This window comes from Mobula hypostoma, chromosome 18, assembly GCF_963921235.1.
Source record: "Mobula hypostoma chromosome 18, sMobHyp1.1, whole genome shotgun sequence".
Taxonomy (NCBI): Eukaryota; Metazoa; Chordata; class Chondrichthyes; order Myliobatiformes; family Myliobatidae; genus Mobula; species Mobula hypostoma.
This window is the reverse complement of record NC_086114.1, coordinates 4835750-4855939: the sequence shown is the minus strand read 5'-3', so window position 1 is coordinate 4855939 and position 20190 is coordinate 4835750. Positions and strand designations below refer to the sequence as shown.

At 46.0% G+C, this 20190-nt stretch overlaps 1 protein-coding gene across 4 annotated transcripts in view; it reads right to left on the bottom strand.

Annotated features, from left to right (window-relative positions):
- Positions 1–20190, bottom strand: part of zswim8 (zinc finger, SWIM-type containing 8) — a 187452-nt gene that overhangs the window by 10148 nt on the left and 157114 nt on the right. For 3 of the 4 annotated variants that reach the window (XM_063070363.1, XM_063070364.1, XM_063070367.1), the window contains 6 exons: positions 17579–17801; positions 15907–16196; positions 14011–14234; positions 10137–10631; positions 8793–8970; positions 2470–2643 (listed from right to left, as the gene is read on the bottom strand). In XM_063070363.1, coding sequence (XP_062926433.1) covers positions 2470–2643; positions 8793–8970; positions 10137–10631; positions 14011–14234; positions 15907–16196; positions 17579–17801 — 1584 coding nt within the window. The remainder of the gene's footprint in view (positions 1–2469; positions 2644–8792; positions 8971–10136; positions 10632–14010; positions 14235–15906; positions 16197–17578; positions 17802–20190) is intronic. The other variant, XM_063070365.1, reaches the window with a different exon arrangement.

Sequence of the window (20190 nt, the reverse complement as noted above, 5' to 3'; positions counted from 1 at the left end):
GCTATCAAATCACTTCTCCTCCTTCCTCGCTCCAAACAGGAAGTCCCTAGTTTATTCAATTTTTCCTCAAAAGACATGCTCTCAATCCAGGTAGTGTCCTGGCAAATCTCCTCTGCACCCTCTCTAAAGCTTCCATATTCTTTCTATAATGAGGTGATCAGAACTGAACACAGCTCTCCAAGTGTGGTCTAACCAAGATTTTATAGAGCTGCAACATTACCGCTCAGCCCTTGAACACAGTCACCTAACCAGTGAAGGGAAGTACTCTTCTTAACCACCGTGTCAACTTTCACAGTAACTTTGAGGGATCTATGATCGTGGAACCCAAGTCCAACCGTTCCTCCACACTGCTATTAACCCGCCATTCTGCCTTCAGATTCAACCTTCCAAAGTGTATCATTTCACATTTCTCCATATTGAACTCTATCTGCCACTTCCCTGCCCGGCTCTGCATCCTATCAATGTCCTTTTGTAACCTTCGCCAACCTTCTACAACATACATAACTCCACCAACCTTCATGTCATCTACAAACTTACTAATCCACCCATCCACTTCCTTATCCAAGTAATTTATATTTTATGGGGATTACGAAAGCTGGAACGGGATGCCAAGGATGACAAGAATGGTTAAAGCCAACACCATGTTTCTAAAGGACCAGGGAAGAGGCAGTCACATTAGACCCATCTAGGTAGCAGGTGGAGCAGTCAGTCCAACTCTCAGGTGTTGGCCATGCCAATGTGATCCTACCAATGAGAGGAGGAGGAGATAAAGGCTCGCATCAGTAACCCAGGCAAACAATCTTAATTGGTGTCCCAGTGCAGTGTGGAGAGAGTGATGCACTGGCAAAGGTGCCATTTTAAAAGTGACACATTAAACTGAGCCCCCTTCCCCCAGGGATGTAGGAAAGATCACACAGTATTTCCTTGAAGGTATGCAGAGGAGTTCTCACTAGTGCTCTGGCAATGATCCAATCACCCAGCATTCAACAATACTGTATATTAACTGTTGACAGACACCATAGGGGTGGCCTGGTGGTGTAGCGGTTAGCATAACACTATTACAGCAAGAGTGACCCGGGTTCAAATACATCATTGTCTGTAAAGAGTTTGTACATTCTCCACGTGACCACATGGGTTTCCTCCAGATGCTCCAGTTTCCTCCCACAGTCCAAAGATGTACCGTTGGTAGCTTAATTGGTTACGTGGTGTGATTGGGTGGTGCAGGCTCGATGGGCTGGAAGGAACTGTGACCGTGCTGTATCTCTAAATAAATAAATAAAATAGATACAGTTGTTTTTCCCCATGGTTAGGACCAAGAACTAGAGGGCATAGATTTAAGGTGAGAAGGGAGAGATTTACTGAGAGCCTGAAGGGTAACATTTGCACCCAGAAGGTGGTCAGTAAATGCGATGAGCTGCCAGAGGAAATGGTTCAGGCAGGTGCATCAACAACACTTATAAGACATTTGGACAAGCAGATGGATAGTAGATGGTGGCACTGGTAGATCGATAGGCTGGTTTAAAGGGATATGGACCAAATGCAGGCAAATAGGTTTCGTTTTCTCCCAGTCTGGTATGTGTCAAATGCAGGAAAATGGGACTTATTTTCCCCAATTGGATATGGACCAAATGTAAGCAAATAGAACTCATTTTCCCTCGGTCTGATGTGGACCAGATGTGGACAGATGGGACTCGTAGTCTGATATGGGGCAAGTGTGGGCAAATCAGACTCATTTTCACCCAATCTCAAATGGGCAAATGTGGGCAAATGCAGACAAATGGGATTCGTTTCCCCCTAATATGACTTGGGCCAAATGCCCGCAAATGGGACTTGATTTCCTCCATTTTGGGCAGATGGGACTCATTTTCTCCTAATTTAATGGGCCAAATGGGACTCACTCTCCCCCAATTGGATATGGGTCAAATATGGCCAAATGGGATTAGTTTAGCAAGTGTGCTCAGTACATGGAACGAGCTACCAGAGGAAGCAGTTGGGACTTTTTAACACCATTCAAAAAGCGCTAGTTTAGTTGGGATCCTTGGTCAACATGGATCAGTAGGCCGAAGGGCCTGTTTCCATGGGAACCTTGGTCAGCATGGACCAGTGGGCCAAAGGGCCTGTTTCCAAGGGAACCTTGGTCAGCATGGACCAGTGGGCCAAAGGGCCTGTTTCCATGGGAACCTTAGTCATCATGGATCAGTGGGCCAAAGGGCTTCTTCCTATGTTGTAGAACATTGACTGTATGACCTTGGGAGCTTGCTGTGTGAGAACAAGCAGCTGCTGACCAACGAACACCCATTTACACTTCTCCCCACATCCCATCAACTCCCCCCCATATTCCAAAATAAACCTACACATCAGCTGGTATGATCCTCTATTTGAAATCGTCTCAAGGTACTTCAGTGGCTACAAAGCACTGTCAATACCCTTGTGCCACGGAAAACTTGATCTACACACTTGTGCACTCACCAACTCTGTACGCTGAATGCAAGTAGTGCAACCCCTGTGGACTGACTGGCTGTGAATGCTGTTCATCTTCTGTAGGGAATGTCGGCGTGACTATTGAGGGTCCTTGCGTCGTTAGGCTCGGTATGGATGCTCCTTGAACAGCTTGGAAAGTAGTTCCAGCCTGTACGCTGGCAACTGGGAAAGAGAGCATAGTGAGGGAAGGGGAGGGGAGTGGAGGGGCAGAGGTGGGGGGGGGAGGGAGGTGGGGGGGGGAGGAAGGTGGGGGGGGAGGGGGGAGGAAGGTGGGGGAGGAAGAAGGGGGGAGAATGAATTAACCAGCATAAGAATTTCATTCACAAGTAATTCTGGTGTAACACTAAAAGTGCACGTGCTCAGCTGATAATGTACCACACATTCAGTAAGTGGCCACAAAGATTCATTAATTGGAATTTAGTGATTGGGCAATCATATTACTAAGAGACTGATGAATTATTCCATCTCCTGCTATCTTTCTATAGCTGTTGGGAAAAAACTGTCCTTCAGTTTTAGAAAAAGTGGGACAAATTCTTCACTTTGCTCATTTGTGTATTTCTACTCGATTTTATTTCTATAATTTCAAATTTAAAGAAAAAACTGTTTTACGTGAGGTTAATGGGAACTGCTCTGGTCTTAAATCTTCCCATCAATTTAATGTCCTGTATGTATGTCGAGTGACATCTGGCAGGTTTGGGGAAAAGGAGGTCCACTGAATAAAGGTGAAGGGAAGCGGGGTATTTTCAGCAAATATTGGTGGTGGATCAGCTGATTTGAGACAGGGTAGTAGGTCTGAGTAAAGGTGAGAGGAGGGAATTGTAGATTATTTACATGAATTAACTTCTCTTAGGCAAGAGGACTACTTTTAACCCTTTACTGAGGTCAGCTACTCTAAGAACTGAGCCAAGGACACTGGAGCAATGTTGAGGGATTTGACACATTTTGGGCTGCTCTCCGTCCCCTACCCTGTATGTTCATCAGTGTCTGACCTACACAGCCCCAACATTATTGGAAGGATGGACAATGCATTAGGGTAACTGGAGATACAGGAACTTGCTTTAATGCATCGCTCATTAATTACTCCTCCAAGAGGACCTCAACCTTGTCGTGGTTTTCAGGCTGCGTGCCTCTATGACTAGAGAGCTATGCTGGCTGGAGTCAGGGCTTTGTGTTTTGGCTCTTGGTAGGGTCACCCATGCCAAACAGGTCAAAGGGTAGAGGCCAGACTAAGGGTGGTCCACCAGTCCTCCAGGTTCAGGGGTTCAGCTCACAGCTAACAACCCTGACTGGTAAAACAAAACTGTTATGGAGACAGCAAAGAAGAATCCTTCCTCTGAGAGTGACGGTATTCCTGGGTTTCTGTCTGGGACTCGCGTGACGGTATTCCTGAGTTTCTGTCTGGGACTCGCGTGACGGTATTCCTGAGTTTCTGTCTGGGACTCACGTGACGGTATTCCTGAGTTTCTGTCTGGGACTCGCGTGACGGTATTCCTGAGTTTCTGTCTGGGACTCGCGTGACTGACAGTAGTGAAAACGGAGCTACTGACATGATGAAAGAAGCCTCAAACACCACCAGAGATGGAGGACCTTCATTGCTGTCCTAAACACCAGCAGTGTAATGAGCAGTAGGTAGGTCAGTCATTAATCATTAGAGCCAAATATCAGAATTTTGGTGAGTTTGATTGCGATTCAGACACACACCAGCTGAGGGGTCAGCAGTGCAAAGGGTGAGCAGCTTCAAGTTCATGGGTGTCAATATCTCTGAAGATCAATCCTGGGCCCAACATATTGATGCAATCACGATGGCTGTATTTCATTAAGTGTGGGAGGGGATTCCGTACGGTATGTCTCTCACAAATTTCTACAGATGTACTGTGGAGAGCATTCTAGCTGGTTGCATCACTGCCTGGTATGGGGGGACCACTGCACAGGATCGGAAAAAGTTGAAACAGGTTTCAAACTCAGCCAGCTCCATCGTGGGCAACAGCCTCCCCACCATCAAAGACATCTTCAAAAGGTTATGCCTCAGAAAGGTGGCATTCATCATTAAGGACCCCCATCACACAGGACATGCTCTCTTCCATTTGGTGCCATCAGGGAGGAGATACAGCAGCCCAAAGACACACACTCAATGTTTTAGGAACAGCTTCTTCCCTTCTGCCATCCAATTTCTCAATCGGCAATAAACCCAAGTAAGCTACCTCATTATTTTGCTCTTCTTCTGCACTACTTAATTTTTTAATATACCATACAATTCTTATTGTAATTATAGTGTCTTTAAGTACTGCACTGTACTGCTGCCGTAAAACAATCTCAGGACATGTCAGTGATATTAAACCTGATGCTGGCTCCTCCAGGTCGCCTCTAGCATGAGTGACACAGTGACGTCTGGGAAGGACTGGGAATTCCAGGGCTTGTGTTCCAGCCCATCATAAGGGGCGCAAACCAACCAACCAGCAACCAGTTAGTAAATAAGCTGAGAAATTAATGAGTCCATAGACAATAGCTTAGTCCTTTGCTGAGTACCAGTGACCAAGATTCAGGGTCAAACTTCAATGGTGTGATCCAGCCTTCACTTGGGACTCGGTCTACCTTCGCAGGGGTGTTGAATAGTGCTCTAGAGACATACAGCACTACAGCCTAGAAACAGGCTCTTCTGCCCATCTAGTCCATACCAAATTGTTATTCTGCCTCATCACATCGACTGGCATGTGGACAATAGCCTCCATACACCTCCCATCCACCTACTCATCCAAACTTCTCCCAATCGTTTCAGAGGAACCAGCATTGTTCTCAGTTTATCTTTTATTCTGGCATCTTCCCCCTTCCTTTCCAGTCCTGATGAAGAGTCTTGGCCCAAAACGTTGAATGGTTATTCTCCATAGATGCTGCCTGACCTGCTGAGTTCCTCCAGCATTTTGTGCACGTTGCTCTGGATCCCCAGCATCTGCAGGATCTCTTGTGTTTAACACACACAAAATGCAGGCCAGGCAGCATCTACAAAAATGAATAAACAGTAGATGTTTCGGGCCGAACCCTTCATCAGAACTGGAAAGGAAGGGAGAGATGAGACCAGAATAATGAGGGGCTGGGGGTGGGGGAAAAAGAGGAACGAGTACAAGCTGGAAGATGAACAGTGAGACCAGATGGGTGGGGAAGGGAGGATGAAGTCAGAAGCTGGGACGTGATGGGGGAGAAAGGATTTAGTGTGTATTAATACTTATTTAATCCTACACTTTCAGATCCTGATCGTATTCACTTTGACAGTTAAATGGAAATTATTACAATATTTTCAATAGCTACAGAAGAATATCAGAGGCAAAGCCTTTACAAAATCATTGAAGTGTGTGTTTCGAGTATGACAGAGCAGAGACCTCTGCTCGCACTGTGATTGTTCACCCAGCAGAGGGAGCAGCTGTCACACAATAAACCAGCAGGGAGAAAGGGACAAATTCCCTCTGCAAAACCAGATGTGGACACTCCAGCCCCTAACTGAGGAGTGTGCTCGGGCAGGTGTGGACTCATCCATAGCTCTAGGACGGCACTGAATCAGATGAGTTTTTACATTACTGCTGTGCCCAAAGTGAAGATAAATTAAATCAAATCTCTGCTTGCAAATGATCCATATTCCTCCATTCCCTGTATGTTCCTTCTAACTAAGAGCTTTGTGTTTGCTTTCACCACCATCCTTGGCAGCCTGTCCTTTATCACCAAACACTCTCTGTGTAAAAAAAACTTGCTCCACACAGCTTCTTTGAACCTTCCCTCTCTCACCTTAACCTATCTCCTCTAGTATTTGAAACTTCTAAAGTGGGAAAATGATTAATATGTTAGAGCTTTATTATCATTGTTGAGGACAACAAGATTACAGTGTTAATCCATTCAGTACAAAGTAGCAAACTGGCATTTCAATTATGAAAAACACAATGACTACATTTAAAATAACATCTGACTTATTTAGAATGACATCTAAGTTACAACTGAATTAAAAACAATCAACTCTAGAATTAAAAGAAACTGACTGTCTGTTCTATCTAAGCTTCTCATAACTTTTTAAAGTTCTACCAACTCTCCTTCTCCACCGTTGAGCACGTCTACATGGAGTGCTGTCGCAGGAAAGCAGCATCCATCATCAAAGGGCCACACCATCGAGACCATGCTCTCCTCTCTCTGCTGCCATTGGGAAAAAGATACCGGAGTCTTGGGTCCCAGACACTACTGGGTCCAGGAACAGTCAACCATCAGGTTCCTGAACCGGAGAGGATAACTTCATCTCAACACTGAACTGATCCCACAACCTACAGACCCATTTTCAAAGATTCTATAACTCGTGTTCTCAGTATTATTTGTTATTTTGTTTTTCCTTTTGTATCTGCACAATTTGTTGCTTTTTGCACTTGGCCCATCTTTGTATAGTTTTTCATTGATTCTATTGTATTTCTTTGTTCTACACTGAATGTCCTCAAGAAAATGAATTCAGGGTGACATATACAGTATGTACCTTGATAATAAATTTACTTTGAACTTCCACCAGGCCCCCTCAGACTCTGATGCGCCAGAGAAAACGTTAGTGCCTCAATATTTTCATTATTGTGAGAATGGGGATAAAAAGCATCATTTGGTTGGGAACATGGATAGGAAACGGTTAAAGGGATACGGGGCAAACACGGGAAAATGGGGCTAGTGTAGGTGGGCATCTTGATTAGCACAGATGAGTTGGGTCGAAGCGACTGTTTTCGTGGTGTACCCAACTATGAATTGCTGAAACCCCCAGTTAGTCCCAAACAGAGCCAGAAGGCCAGAATTAGAGAGTCCTCAGCATTGTCCAGGATCTCTCTACCTGTCCCACACTCTGTCTGACCTCCCACCATCAGGCAGAAGGTACCGCAGTATGAGAACAAGGATTGGTAGGCTGGGTAACAGCATCTTCTTGTGAGACTGTGAGTCTTCTGAACACCCTGCTACCAGCCAGTACACATTATTTATGACAGTGTCAGTAGCATTATACTTCAAAGTTCAAAGTAAATTTTCTTACTTGTTTTTGTGGCTACCTGGAGAAGAATAATTTCAAAGTTGCATACTTTGATAACAAATGAACCTTTAAATTTATTATCAAAGTGCATCTGTGTCTCCATATACAACCCTGAGATTCACTTTCTTGTGGGCATTTTCAATAAATCCATCGAATAATACCCATAATAGAATCAATGAAAGACGGCACCAACTTGGGCATTTAACCAGTGTGCAAAAGACAACAAATTGGGCAAATACGAAAAGAACGAAATAATACATACATACATAAATAGATAACTAACTAACTAAATAAATAAAAGAGCAAGCAAGCAATAAATATCAAGAACATGAGATGATGAGTCTTTGAAAGTAAATCTGTAGAACGTAGAAACCTTTCAGTGAACTTGTGAAATTATCCCCTCAGGTTCAGGAGCCTGATAGCTGAGGGGTGATAACTGTTCCTGAACCTGGTGGTGTGGGTCCTGAGGCTCCTGTATCTCCTTCCTGGTGGCAGCAGTGAGAAAAAAGCATGTCCTGGGTGGTGGGGTCCCTGATGATAGATGCTGCTTTCCTGCGACAGCATTTCAAGTAGATGTGCTCAGTGGTGGAGGGGCTTTAGCTGTGATGGCCGAGCTGCATCCACTACTTTTTGTAGGATTTTCTGTTCAAGAGCTTTGGCGTTTCCACATCAGGATGTGATGCAGCCAGTCAATACACTCTCCACCACAACAGAAATCTGTCAAAGGTTTAGATGTCATGCTGAATCTCCGCTAACTCTGCAGAACGTGGGAGCTTTCTTTGTGCTGGGCCCAGGACAGGTCCTCTGAAATAATAACACCCAGCAATTTAAGAAACTGACCCTCTCCACCTCTGATCCCCGGTGAGGATTGGCTCATCGACCTCCAGTTTCCTCCTCCTGAGGTCAATAATCAGCTCCTCGGTCTTGCTGACATTGAGCGAGAGGTTGTTGTTAGGATACCACTCAGCTCCCTCCTGTATGCTGATCCGTCACTGTTATCCTCTTGTATATTTAACGACATGTTGTCTGTGCACTTCACGTCAACTTTTACAACTACAGAGCATTTTTATTACTATTAATACTACTGTGTTAATAATACTTTATCTACTGTATGTGAACTATGTGCTGCATTTAGCACCTTTGTCCCAGAGGAATTTTGTTCTGTTTAGCTGTATACATGTGCAAAGTTGAATGACAATAAACTCAAACTTGAACTTTGTGGAGTCAAGCACAAAGCACCACGGAAACACACCAACAACATTTGAAAACCTTCCTGTACCTGCTACGGTCGACGTCAGAGGCAGGCTCGGGTCAGACTGGTAGGGGTGCACAGCCATTGGTGACATGGGGGGCACAGGAACCCCTGCGAAGGTGACGGGTGGAGCTGCCATGGCCGGGTGGGTTGTGGTTGCAACAGTGTAAGGATACTGAGCTCCAATGAATGCGGGGTGCATGCCCTAGACACAGAACACACAGTAAGCAAGTGCACGGCCCATTTCCGACACCCTCCAATCCTCGGCAGCACGAGTTCACTTTGGACCACAGTGTTCAACACCCAGTGAGGGGGACAGTAAGCAAAAGCCTGAGTCTGGAAATTGCTCTGCCTTTAACATTGGAGCTGGGCTTTAAGGGGAAAACTGAAAGATGATTTGCTGAAGGACGGAGGGCAATAGGAGAGGAAGGTATACACTCAATGGTCACTTTATTAGGCAGACCTCAGCAGACGTGGTCAAGAGGTTCAGTTGTTGTTCAGACCAAACATCAGAATGGGAAAAAAATGTGATCTAAGTGACTTTGACCATGGAATGGTTGTTGGTGCCAGATGGGGTGGTTTGAGTATTTCAGAAACTGCTGATCTCCTGGGATTTTCACACACAACAGTCTCTAGAGTTTACAAAGAATGGTGCAAAAAACAAAAAAAAATCCAGTGAGTGGCAGTTCTGTGGGCGAAAACACCTCGTTAATGTGAGAGGTCAGAGGAGAATGGACAGACTAGTTCAAATTGACAGGAACGTGACGGTAACTCAAATAACCACATTACAACAGTGATGTTCAAAAGAGCATCTCTGAATGCACAGCTTGTTGAACCTTGAAGTGGACGGGCTACAGCAGCAGAAGAGCACACAGGTTCCACTCCTGTTCCTAATAAAGTGACCACTGAGTACAGAACAGTACAGTACAGGCCCCTCGGCCCACAATGTTGTACTGATCTTTCAACCTGCTCTAAGTTTAGTCTAACTCTTTCCTCCCACGCCGTCTTCCATGTGCTCAAGTCTTTCTTAAATGTCCTTAATGTATCTGCATCCACCACCACCCTGGTAGTGTGCCCCTCGCACACACCACTCCTTATATAGAAAAAAAACCCACTTCTGTGCAAAACAGACAGAACAAAGGACACTAGGGATTCTAACACAGAATATAGAACAGTACAGACCCCTCGGTCCACGATGTGCTGTATCTCGAAATCTCTGACCTTTTTGCTTCAGTATTTCTGGAATCCAGACATGCATATTCGCGTGGAGTCCTGCCTTGGAGCCTAACTACCGCCTGTCTGAGAACCACGCGGCCGTTTTTACACGAGCCTCCCCAACTCCGCGGAGTTCTCGGCACTGTACGGGTGTACCTGTGGGTAGGCTGCTCCGGCGACGGGGAAGATGGCAGGTCGTGGGACGTGCTGGATGGGATGTCCGAGGTAGGCGGCGTTGCAGACGGACGGGATGTGGGTTTGAATGGTGGTGTAGGGATGAGTCATGGCGGGGCTGGAGGGGAAGACCTGTGCATGGGGATGGGCGATGGCCGTCCCGGCGATGGTGTGTTGCTGGTACATAGTGGACCCCACAGTGATCACCGGCACCACGGCGGTGGCCGTCACGGTGGCAGCCACAGTGACAGTGGCCGGTCCCTCGTTCAGCGCCGAGTGTTCCACCACGCCCCTCCCTGCCTCGTGCGTGCCGCGGCTACCGATGGTCGACATCTCCCGCTGCTGAGAGCCGCCTGTCGTCTGCTCGTACAGCCAGTACCACTGGTGAGCCACCTCAAAGAGCACCTCAGGGTAGACGCCTCCACCCTTGGCTGCCTCCTCCACTGCCATGCACGCCTTCTCCAGCATGGTGTTGTCCTAGGGCAGCAGGAAGAGAAACAGGATGGGATGGACAGTAGCAAGTCACTGAGTACACACTCAGACACACAGAATCACACTCAGACACACACACAAACACACAATCACACTCAGACACACACACAAACACACACTCATACTCAGGCACAGACACAAACACACATTCACACAATCACACTCAGGCACAGACACACAAACACACTCACATTCAGACATACACACACAGGCATACACACTCATACACTCACACACACTCACACTCAGACACAGACACACACATACACACTCAGACATACACACACTTACAGACATACATGCACAAACACACACTCAGACACAAGCACAAACACATACTCACATTCAGCCACACAAACTCATACACTCACAGACACACACTCAGACACACGCACGGACACTCACACTCAGACACATACAACCCTCAGTGTAGCTGTACAAGAACACGTCGGGATCGAGTGTGATCCACATCTCCTCAGTGTTAACACACTATAAGTGAGGGAGCACTAACCACCTGTGGGCAATACACAAATGCCACTCATGAACACGAGGGAGACGATGTTTAAACTCTTGGGAGATATCATCATTTGCCTTTAAGTGACAGAGCCAGGCACACAGTTTGAAATACACTCAGACCCTGCTTAACACTGAGGATGTGTTCCTCGGAGGTGGTGCGCTATGTGGGGTCATTATAACATTACGTAAATGGACGTGTGCCTGATTTTTAAAAAATCAAACCTGAGATATATGATATATTATTTTATGTATACACAGTAATCCATGGAGTGACCAACATGTAAATAGGCCAAACCTATACATCAACAGAGCAGCAGTGGAGGGAAGCGAGTGGTGGTTACCTCTCAGAGGAGGGACCAGGCTGTGAGTCCTCTAACTTTGGCTTCTTCTTCAAGTAGGCGTCGAGATTTGACTGTCTTTTCTTAAGTTTCCTCTCATGAAGCAGTTCTTGGTAGCAGGCAATCGTATGGAGAACTGCTTTATTCCTTCACTCCCAGTCAAGGTCATAATTTATGTGATCGTGGTAATGCCAGTGCTGAGTTTTCTTTCTGGTCTTTCCTCTTGTCAATCCGTGTCCTCAGATTCACTCAGGATGTGTTGCTCTGCCAATTCTCGAAGCTCTTCATTATTCAGACTCTCACCATGAGAATGCAGCAACACAGCCATCACGAGCATTCTCTAATCCCACTTCACTGGCCAGTTCAGCGATGTTCTGGATGACTGGTTCCGCCTGAAACCCTAGGATGTCGGTGTGTGCTTCTGCTCGTAGCTTCCTCCACGCTCCATTCATGCAGTTTGAAGTTACTCCATCCCAAGCTGCTCTGATATTGTCTCCAGCTTTCATGATGTTGTAGATTTTCCAAAATTGCCTGAGGATTGTTAGCCTTGACGGTTTTCCTCTACAAGGTGCTTGAATGTGTGACGAAGGTGGTAGGCTTTAAAATTCAATATTACTCCTTGATCCATTGGTTGGAATAATGAAGTGGTGTTGGATGGAAGGTAAACCACTTCTACAGGAACGCAGGCCCAAAGCATGCCAAGATTCTCAGGGTGGCCTGGGGCATTACCGAGCACCAATAACGCTTTAGGTTTAAGGTCATGTTCTTCACAATACCACTTCACTGCTGGACAAAAATGTGAAACAAACCAATTTTGGAAAACATCAATCATCATCCAGACTTTCTTGTTTGATTTCCAAATCACTGATAGACTTTAAAATGCCTTTTGTTGCTCGTGGTCAGAGAGATACACAATCATAGGCTTTAACTTAAAGTCACCTTTTGCATTGCTTCCTAGCAAGAGAGTTAATTGGTCCTTAGCAGCCTTGAATCCAGATGCTCATTTCTCTTCTGGTAAGATGAAAGTACGAGAAGGCATTCTTTTCCAAAATAGGCTTGTTTCATCCATACTGAATGATTGTCCTTTTCAATCGTGGCCTTCAGTGTTTCAGGAATATCCTGGGCTGCCTTGCTGTCTGCACTGGCCACTTCACCAGAGATGCATATGCTGTGGAGGTTACAGCACTGTTTAAATCTATCAATCCAACCTCTGCTGACTGTGAAGGGTATCAAGATATCTTCCTTATCTTCTTGAATATGTTAGAAGGTGCTTCTTGCTTTTTCCATTATTATCAGCTGGCTTAGGGGCATGTGTTGTTGTGTTTGATCATCTACCCATATATTTAGCACATTTTCCATTTTTCAAATGGTTCCTTGAACAAGTCACCTTCATTGATGATAACTTTGAGGTTGTCGTTGCAGAAGCTTTCATGTTGTCTGCATTTTTTATAATTGTTCTGATCATCAATGTAGCCAATTTCAGAGAAGCACCAACATCAACCTGACACTCACCAGCTTCTAAACGCTGTATCACTTGCAGTTTTACATCCATGCCAGTGCTTTTCCTAGACATCTTAGATGTACTACCCTCACTGGAAGTTGCAGGCCGTTTTCCAGACATTATGGGTGGAGAAGATAGAATAAATTGGCGAGGGAGCAAGAATGTTGACACGTGCAGGCGAGGCAGAGTGTGAGCTAATACATGATTAGCTGTGAGTAGCTCAGAGCGTATGTCAAGCACTCTCATTGGCTGATTTAATGTTTACTGCAATGGCAGCCACTCTTGAGAAGTTTTAAGTGTTGTTTAGAATGAATTTTTGTCATTTAAACAAATTTCAATAAAGAATGGAATAACCACAATGTAATAAATCAGCGCTACGCGGGGTAGCGTTATGCGAGGTCTGAGTGTACTACAAAGTGGGATCATGGATGGAGAGTGGGACAATTGGAGATGAAAGGGGAGAGGTCAAAGAACTAGAGAAGCTGAGGAATGTTGAGTGAAGTCAAGGAGCAGGAGAAGGAGAGGAAAGGAGGAGGACTGGGCAAATCATTATACGATTATGTAAGGTCTCTTCTCATTGATTTCACCAACATGAAAGCACCCAAGCTCCCACAGTGAAGTTGACATCACCTTAAGCTCCTGTTAAACATTTACAGGTGAAATGTTAATTAGGATACCAGAGGAACCTTGATTCTTTTGCAAAACAAAGCTAAGATTTATTTAACCACGTGAATGGGATAATGGGGGCTTGGTGCAACTCCTCAGTGGAGTGTTCCTCTGGACAGCAAGTCTCCAGGAAACCAACCAAACATTAGAGTCAGAATCAGGTTTAACATCACTGGCATGGGTTCTGAGGCAGTAGTACAGTGCAATATATAATTTTAAAAGCTATAAGTACCAGTAAGAAATACATTTAGATATTTATATAAAATAAAATTAAATTTGTATGATCCAGAGCAATGAGAATGCTAATGACTCGGATGGCAATAAAGTGATCAGCAACACGTACCTGCTCCTTGCATTGAACTAGTGCCCGCTGGATTTCATTGGGATTCAGAGCATGAGCGTGCGGTAGACAACTTAATGCCAGTTCTGCTGCGGCTCGGACCATGTTGGGGTCCCTGGCGCGTGACGCGCGATCTGCCAAAGAGGCTACTTCGGGAGGAGTTAAATGACCGTCCCAACATTCAACCAGGATGTTCAGTGCTGAGCTCCCAATCTCCATGGCCTGGCCTGCCCGCATAAAAAAGAAGTTAGTGCCATTTCGGTGGGGTGGGGGGGAGGGGGTGGAAGCATTTCTACTATGGTTACAGATTCATTTATCATATCTACAGTGAATCACATCATTTGCATTAACAGTCAGCTCAACCTAAAGATGGCTGGGGGGGGGTGAGAACACCCCGCAAGTGTCACCACACATTCACTCGCCAATACAGCATCCCCACAATGCTCAGCAGAACAACACAGTACACAACAAGCAACAAAACGACAATCGTAAAACAAGCCCCGTTCCTCCCTCCCTCCCTCCCACCCACAAAGACAGTCCTTCAGTGCCAGAACAGGACCCCAGACCTCCAGTGTCCAGGAGTGAGGGAGAAATTTCTGTTGGCTGATTCTTTCATTTGCTCTGTGCCTGTACTCACTGGAGTTTAGGAGAATGAGAGGGGAGTCTGATTGAAACCTGCCGAGTATTGAAAGGCCTAAATAGAGTGGAGTATATGATTCCTGTATTGGGTGTTTGATGGTCTTTTTTCAATGGGTTCTTTTAGGGTTTCTTTGTTTTGTGGCTGCCTGTAAGGAGAAGAATCTCAAGACTCTATAAAGCACACATATCTGATAATAAATCAGACATCCCACCTCTCCCAGAAGTTCCGGGAGTCTCCTGCATATTAATAGTGGCTCCCTGATGCCCGCAAATTATATACAATATCACGGAAATCAATTTTTTTGAGAGCGAGTGAGAGGAAGCAAGAGAGAGCGAGAGAAAGCGAGAGCACGAGAGAGAAAGCAAGCGAGAGAGAGCGTGCGCGCGTACCATGGCAGACTGTTCCAAAAAAAAAAGAAAATATGAAACGTACGTCACCCCAGACTACACTAAAGTGTACCCCTGCCTAATAGGGGTCAAAATAATGACAGTGTTGCTCGCTGCACTGTTTGCAACAGTGACTTTTCTATTGCCCATGGTGGGTTAAGACTGTAAAAGACATGTTGAGGTGAGTTTAACAGGTGTCATTCGTTCATTAGCATAGCTAACGTTATTTAAACTAACTGGCTAGCTGCTAAGGAGCTACTCTATTGCAGACATCCCACCTCTCCCGGGGGTATCCCGCAAATTGATGGTGCTACCTCCCTGAAATGGAGTTTTTGCAAGGTGGGATGTCTGATAAATGTACTTCCAACTTTGAACTTTGACCACTGAGAGTACTTGCTCAGTTCTGATTCCCCCCACCCCCATTATAGGGAGAATGTGGAAGCTTTAGAGAGGGGGCAGAGGAGAGGAGATTTACCAGGATGCTGGCGAGATATGAGAGCATGTATTATAAGGATAGGCTGAACAAGCCAGGGCCTTTCTCTTTCAAGCAAAGAGGAATGACAGGCGACTTGATATAGGTGTACAAGATGATAAGAGGCATTGATAGAGTAGATATCCAGCGTCTTTATCCCAAGGCAGAAATGGTTAATACAAGATGGTGTAATTTTAAGGTTCTGTTCTGTGTAATATACGGAATCCAATATACAGTATAGTGAGCCACAGTCGTCGTGTTTGTAACCAGGATTCAACAGTGCGCGCACACACACACACACATGACGGGGCACAGATGAGACAGAAGGCATTAAGCATACAGGAAAATATCTGGCCTGAGCTCTAGGGAGACCAAATCAAAAGCAGGGACTTTTGCCAAACCTGTTATCCAGGAGACATGCGAAGAATAGGTCCTCGAGAGCCAGTTTGGTGAGACAAAGTTGTGCAAGCCCAGCGCGTAGAGTCCAATCTCGAAGGCGCACAGGTGGAGATTGCGGTGGGGTCCCTGGTGGCCACCACTGGCCGAGGGGTGAGTAAAGATGGATGTGCTGCTGTTGCCTCCCGCTTTGATGAGAACCGTCTTTGCCAATTCAAAGTAGAAATGGGCTGCTGCCTCAGATGGCTGATTAGGCACGTGCGGAGCGTGGCTTTCAGGCCGCCTGCCTTTGTACCTGGAACAGTAGTAAAGAGTCCAACTGCAAACTATCATACAGAGTGCAAAGTCTACGGAGAGGTCAATAAGCGTCCCCCACAATGCAGGAGATCGAGAGTTGTATCCTAAAATGGGCCAGGGAGGAATACAGACCCCTCTGGCCCAATGAGCCCACACCACCAAACTACACCCATGTGGCCAATTAACCCACTAACCCGCAAGACTTTGGACTGTGGGAGGAAACCAGAGCACCCGGAGGAAACCCACACAGTTATGGGGAGAACATACAAACTCCTTACAGACAGTGATGGGAATTGAACCCAGCTGCAACTGGGTAAATGCCCAGGATTTTGAGATGGAAACCTTTGAAAAAGCTGGGAGCAGACTGTGGAGATGCAAGCTACTGAGGGATGTGTTCATGTACTTGTGGAATCCCCAAAGTACGAGACTGTGAGACAACAGTTGTGCAGTGAGATTAAAATCTACTTATTCAGCGTGGACAACATGGGCAGTATGGCCTCATCCTATGCCAAAAATTTCTACAAGAAAGAGGAGATGGTGCCCCAGCTGCACTCTGACCAGAACGCTGTATATTTGCAGTGTTTCTCCTGCACTGAAATCCTCTCACATTAAATGTTCACCTGCTTCCTGAGCCCACACATTCAGTGATCTGTGTACAAAGGGTTCCCCAGCTCCGGAACGACATCGGCACCTTTCAACCTATCACTATTTCAAAAAAAATCCGAGGATTTCCTATTTCCTGACCAATACATGGACTGTAGGGAGAAGGGGTGACCAAGCACGTGGGTGGGAGGGACTACCACATGTGTGCTGCGATCATGCGTGTGCCCTAGGTGAATGGGTGATCACATCTGTCATGGTTGGGAGGGCAATCATGTCTGTGTATGGGTGGGAGCATGATCACACGGGTGCCATGTTTGGGAGAGCAATCATGCATGTGCCATGGGCGGCTGGGAGCAGCAATCACACGTTTGTCATGGGCGAGGAGGGTCAGTATTTCTGGGCTGTTCTCTTATAAAGTGCATCAACTCCTCCCTGAACTATTCCCAAAAACTGGGTGAGTGGAAGCTTAGTGAGACTTAACGAGCTGCATGCAAGAGGGAGAAAGTGGATGAGTGAAAATTCAAGCGGTAAACATGCAGCAGTGTGGAGATTAGAGCTGAGACAGGCCTGTCCCTGTTCCTGTTCTATTCTATGTTCTACCTTCTGTGCTCCATGTACTATGGTTTGTTCGCAAAGTTCAACGTTCTATGTTGCACCTTCCACAATCGACATACTGTGTTCTTTGTTCTATGTCCTGTTCTTCACCTGTGTTCTACATTCTATGCAGTTTGATGCCAAGCCTGGAAAAAAGACAAATGTCAGCAATGTTGCCACTACCTCCCAACATCGGTGCTCTTGGTCCGGGCACCCCCACTGGCCCTCCGACTGCCGCTGGACGAGGACGATCCGAGGGAGTCGCTGGATGAGCTACTGATGCTGTCGCTGTCCTGTCCCCTGCCCCAGGACGCAGCCGTCCAGCCTCCGCGCAGGGGTCTGCGGCTGAGCGTCGGTGAGCTGTCTGAGGTGGTTTCTGGAGCACTGCTGTCGATGCTGGCCATTCCTACCACAGCACAGAGAGAAAACACAACTGTCAGCCCCATCAAACCTTCACTCTGGTCACTGCCCCCTGTTCCGGTCGTCAAACCCAGACAGAAAATGAATCATCCTCACCTCTTGAGACAGAAGGTGGTTGGGGTCAAGTCCTAAACCAGAGGTTTCACCACAGAAATATAAACTTTTGCAATCTGAACCAAAGGGGTTAACTTCACTCAACTTCACTTGCCCGTCATTGAAATGTTCCCACAACCTATGGACTCACTTTCAAGGACTCTTCATCTTATGTTCTCAATATTTATTGCTTATTTATTTCTTTCTTTTTGTATTTGCCCAGTTTGTTGTCTGTGGCACACTGGTTGGACACTCGTGCAGTCTTTCATTGATCCTATTATGGTTATTATTCTACTATGGATATATTCAGTATGCCGACAAGAAAATTAATCTCAGGGTTGTGTACGGTGACATGTAGGTACTTTGATTACTTTGAACTTTTTGAACTTTGCTGCAATATGGAGGGAATGCAGTATCACCAGGGGAACAGCCTTTGAGCAAGACACCACAACAAGGTTAAATTTATTTGCATTATCCCAGTGAGGTTCTGGGGAGTTCAGCATCGTGGTGCCACAGAGTCCCACAACATGGAAACACAAGCCTTGGCCTCATCTGTCCGTGTTGTCCCCCAGCACCCACATACACTAACTCCTTCGTATTCTTTGCACAGTCTAATAGAAGGTTGTCGTAGGTTACAACCGCACACTGACCGGATGCAGAGCTGGGTTCCGAAGTGGCAGATGGAGTTCAACCCAGAAAAGTGTGAAGTGATTCATTTTGTAAGGTCAAACTTCAGGGAAGAGTAAAGCGTTAATGGCAGGATCCTTAGCAATGTGGAGGAACAGAGGGATTTTGGGGTCCACGTCCACAGATCCCTCAAAGTAGCCATGTAAATTGGGAGGTTGGTTATGGAGTATGGTCTTCATTAGTCAGAGGATTGAGTTCAAGTGCCACGAGGTAATGTTTCAGCTCTACAAAATCCTGGTTAGACCCACACTTGGAGTATTGTGTTCAGTTCTGGTTCATTATAGGAAGGATAGGGAAGCTTCAGAGAAGGCACAGAGGAGATTTATCGGGATGCTGCTTGGACTGGACAGCGTGTCTTATGAGGAGAGGTTGAGCGAGCTAAAGTTTTCCTCTTTGGAGCGGAGGAGGATGAGTGGTGACGACAGCTGTGTACTATGTGCTAAAAGGCATAGAGTGGACAACCAGTATCTTTTGCTCAGGGAGGAAATGGCTAATAGAAAAGGGGATAACTTTAAACTGATGGCAGTAAAGTTGAAGAGGAATTTCAGAAGTAGGTTTTGTTCTTATACAGACAGCAGTGGGTGTGTGGAATGCCTTGCCAGGGATGGTGATACAGGCAGATACATTAGGGACATTTAAGAGACTCCTAGATAGGCACTTGGTTGATAGAAAAACGGAGGGTTATGTGGGAGGGAAGGGTTATATTGATTTAAGAGTACGTTAAAAGTTTGCAATATTGTGGACTGTCCCTATGTCCTATGTTCTATATTCTAATCACACCCCCACAACTCCCACCCCCGAGGCCAGTTATCCCCAGCATTCTGCCCAATATTGATTCAACACGCAACATCACCAAAGAGATCACATGCTCTTCTCAAACTGCTCGCTTCATTACTAAAGTCCAAATTCTGACTAGGATGGTACTTCACTGTAAACCACTTGAGATTGCGTCAGGAAATGATATAACAGGCAGTAAATGTGCCCACCCACAGCACCACTCAACTCAAAGTCCCCGGCACTTTGGGCATCACGTACACCTCCTGGGCTTTGCACGAGCTATTTATATCCCAGTATATCCCATGGAACCCATGTGGTACCATCCACTTCTCCAGTACAAGGTAAACATCCTCTGCACAAAGTAACAATTTCTCCACATGGAACATCCTGGGGAAACAGAATGGGTGGGTAAGGAAGAAATCTTTTTTAAATGCTGAACTTCCAACCTCCACAGTCACAGCCCAAGGAACCAGCCCAATCAAAAGCAACAAGGAGTTATCTGGAACTCACTGAAAGCCAGAGAACGCACTGTCTGGTATGAAGGTACCATTGCACAGGACCAGAAAACACTACAGAGAGCCGTAAACTCAGCCAGCTCCTCCACACCAGCCAGGACATCTTCAAAAGGCAACGCCTCCAGAAGGTGGGATGCAACACTATGGACCATAGCCACATGGGACATGCTCTCTCATTACCACCATCGAGGAGGGGCTACAGGAGCCAGAAGGTGCACACTCAACATTTTAGGAACAGCTTCTTCCCCTCCGCCATCAGATTTCTGAATGGTCCATAAACACCACCTCACTATCCTGCTCTCT